Source organism: Limulus polyphemus, unplaced genomic scaffold (assembly GCF_000517525.1).
Source record: "Limulus polyphemus unplaced genomic scaffold, Limulus_polyphemus-2.1.2 Scaffold616, whole genome shotgun sequence".
Classification (NCBI taxonomy): domain Eukaryota; kingdom Metazoa; phylum Arthropoda; class Merostomata; order Xiphosura; family Limulidae; genus Limulus; species Limulus polyphemus.
The window spans coordinates 264,962-268,311 of record NW_013666226.1 but is presented as its reverse complement, the minus strand read 5'-3'; the positions used below and the strand labels follow the sequence as shown (position 1 = coordinate 268,311).

At 28.5% G+C, this 3,350-nt stretch overlaps 1 protein-coding gene across 6 annotated transcripts in view; it reads right to left on the bottom strand.

The window, feature by feature from the left end:
- LOC106459488 (CTP synthase 1-like) overlaps positions 1 to 3,350 on the bottom strand; it is a 49,626-nt gene that overhangs the window by 28,106 nt on the left and 18,170 nt on the right. For all 6 annotated transcript variants that reach the window (XM_013919110.2, XM_013919111.2, XM_022385990.1 and 3 more), the window contains one exon: positions 2,321 to 2,422. In XM_013919110.2, the coding sequence (XP_013774564.1) occupies positions 2,321 to 2,422 (102 nt within the window). The remainder of the gene's footprint in view (positions 1 to 2,320; positions 2,423 to 3,350) is intronic.

The following is a 3,350-nucleotide window of genomic DNA, read 5'->3' as shown; positions in this document are numbered from 1 at the left end:
TCATTCTAGAATGAGAGAGGCATAATTTATATTTATTTCCTAATCTTTGATGGTGGTTGCGAGATCAGTCAAATCTACCAAATCCATACAGAGATTAATTACTGAAAATAACAGATAAAATATAAAGTTTTTCTTAAGAAACGTTTTATTTTTCTCAACAGTATAAAGATTTTGCACGTAATATTTCGAAATTTTCTGATGCATGAAAATATTTTTAATGTTAAGAAGAAAATTACTTTGCATGATAGATAAGCAAGATATGAAAAGAAAAAAAAAGGCATGAGAGAAACATTGCTTTACATACCTTAAAACTTAATAAAAAAAATTTGATACTTTGTGCATGAAAGCATTGTGATGTTTACTAATAAACTGCCAAATTTCGTTAACATTTGCTTACTGATTTAAAAGTTATAGCATGAAAACTATAATAAGTACAAAACGGTTACAAAGTCAGTTCCAAGGACCGAGCCTGTGCCAAAAGAGTTAAGGGATTTTACACTGTGGTAAAATGATCTTCCAAGAGATAGTTTTAGGAAAATGAGAAAGTCTTTTTCAGAACTCTAATGCCCTGTTTGAGTAAGAACCTAGCTACTGTTTACATAAATCTTTTACTGCTGCTTTGTTACTTTATGAAAATTAATATTAAACAAAAAGATCAATGTACATAAAACTATGTTTATACATATAATATGAATATTGCCAGAATTAACCTGATTGCAATTTCTTGGCATTAATGACAATTTTTTGCCATCCTTTCCTAGAGGAATAACAGAATCATATGAAATTCACAAACTCTTCCCAGTTTCCCTGATCAATAGGAACAGTGTTTGTAGTCAACTCATGAAAATAATAAATTATGTTAATTGATTAGCAAACTCCACCAAACACTCCGGTCTGAACTTGACTGAGTTGTTTGTTGAGCACTAGGTACACATATAAAAAGAATTATAGAAAAAACCTTATATGAAATAAGTTAAGTTGTCAATTTTAACACCACTGAAAAATTAACAATTTTAGAAATTCAATAAAAATATGTGTGTGTGTGTGCATCTGATAAAAGTAAGAGAAAGTAAAGTTTTCCCATCAAAGAGTAATTTATTTCTCAAACTACATTAATCACTATACTGATGTAAATAGTTCCTAATCTGCTCTATCCAATGGTATTCAAACATTTCATATAGCTACTTTAAAAGCCAAGCTTTATTAGCAGTTGGGATTTTAGTAAGTGGGAACAGGGGGTGTAATAATGAAACCAGTGAAAGAGAATGAAAATTATGTGAGAAACAAAACATGTTTAATTGTATTCTCAAGGGATGATAGTTTCTTAGCAAATATAAACCAGTGCTTTTGGATGAAAAGAAAGATTATAAAGACTCAGAGCTGTGCAGAAATGAAAGTCTGAACATTTCCTTCCTGTAAATTACACTAAAATGTTACATAATATCAATGATTAAACATCTGAATTAATTGCTGAAATAGTTAATCACAATTTTTACTTGAGTTTTGATATTTGATGTAACTGTGCATATTAAAACAATTAATGAACTGCTTATATATGTTATATTATATGCTGACTAACAATTTAAAAAAAGCTGGTTGCTTATAATTTGGGTATCGTAAAAACATTATTTTTATAGTACACAAGTGATTATACAGTGAAACTATGTTTTTCAAATAAATTTTACAGTGTCAATAAAACTATAAAGGAAAGTTTTAAAATAATACAGGAGGAAAAAAAATAAATCAGAAATTAAAATCAACAATGAAGAAAAGCATTTTCCATTGTTTCATAAAATAGTATTACAATGAAATCTGTTAGAATTTTTCAAAGTTGCAAATGCAAATAAATACTATAAAAGATTTTCTTAGCAGAAGCTACATACACTGTAAAAAGTATTGAAGTTTTTAAACTATTTTATCCTTTTTTATTTTTTTCACAATAAGACAAATCATACAATAACTGCATTGGACTGCAGTACCTCAGCATAAAAGAGTTAAACCATAAGGTAAAAGTGCATGTGGTAAAGAAAGTGCAATTGGCAACTTGGTACTTCACCAACTTCAACGTCAAATATTAGACAAAATAATAAAACCCATCACTGAAGTATATTTTGAAAAATTTATGTTGTTAGTTCAATCTTAGGAAAACATTATAAAGTTAATGATTCATTTAACCAAGGGATTCACCTCTGGACCCCTAACTTTGGCATCTTGTCTTCAAATTATGTAAACACATTGAACCAATAAATTTATAAAATTAAAACCTGCTTAAACAGTAGAAAATAGTTTAAATGCTGAAATAAAACATCACATAACTTACTTCTATGGTACAGACATCTGGTGTTTGGCCATCTGGTGTCACTGCTACTTGGGCAACTCTCTCTACCCATTCCTGGATAGCATCCGTAACGTGAGGGACAACCTATTATTGAGTATGCCAAAAATTATAACTATTATTAAGACAAACTTAAATGTGTTTTTCATTACCACATCTTCAATGTTTTTGATGCCTAGAACTATACCCAAACTCTTAAAAAAATTCAGACCAGGAATGTTATCAAAGATGATTAGAAACATTTACATTTAATGAATGAAAATTCATAGTTGCTCGAACTTACAAATCTTTATTCCATTCCCATAAATTCTTTTTTATCAAGATATTGTATTATTGAGCCAAATCTTTTTTACATTGGGAATACACCCATAAAAAAATGCTTTTAGGAATTACAAATCATGCTTTAAATAAGAAGTAACTGGATTTATAACTGAAGTAGCTAAAATCCTTTATATATAGTGATGATACTGGGAAACTAAACATGGCTACTAAATTAAATAGTACTATACAGAGACAACAACCTATTCAATAAGGCTGTGCGTTTAAGTAGAGTTTGGAAATAAACTCAATTAATTGATTACCATTGAGTATAGTACATCAATTTCACATAAAATAAGCAACTAGTGTTTCTGATTAATATGATTTTCAATTATTCCATCTATCCAGTAATCAAAATCATGATTAAATCAATTAATGACACTAAAATAACCAACTAATCAAAATGTGTGTTTCCAACTAACAAACTATCACTTATAGTATCAGTGATTGAAATATTGCCATTATGATTTTGCATTTTTATTTTCACTTAATTTAAGTATGTTCAATTTCATGGTTTCAATTATTATGGTTTATGAATATTCTAACTATTCAAGTAAGTGAAATAATGTCATTATGTTGTTATGCGCAAAGCTTCAGAAAGGACTATCTGTGCTTTGCTCACCAAAGGTATTGAAACCTGATTTGTAGCATTATAAGTTTTTTTTGCTACTTCAAGTAGAATAACTGGTTAGTTGAA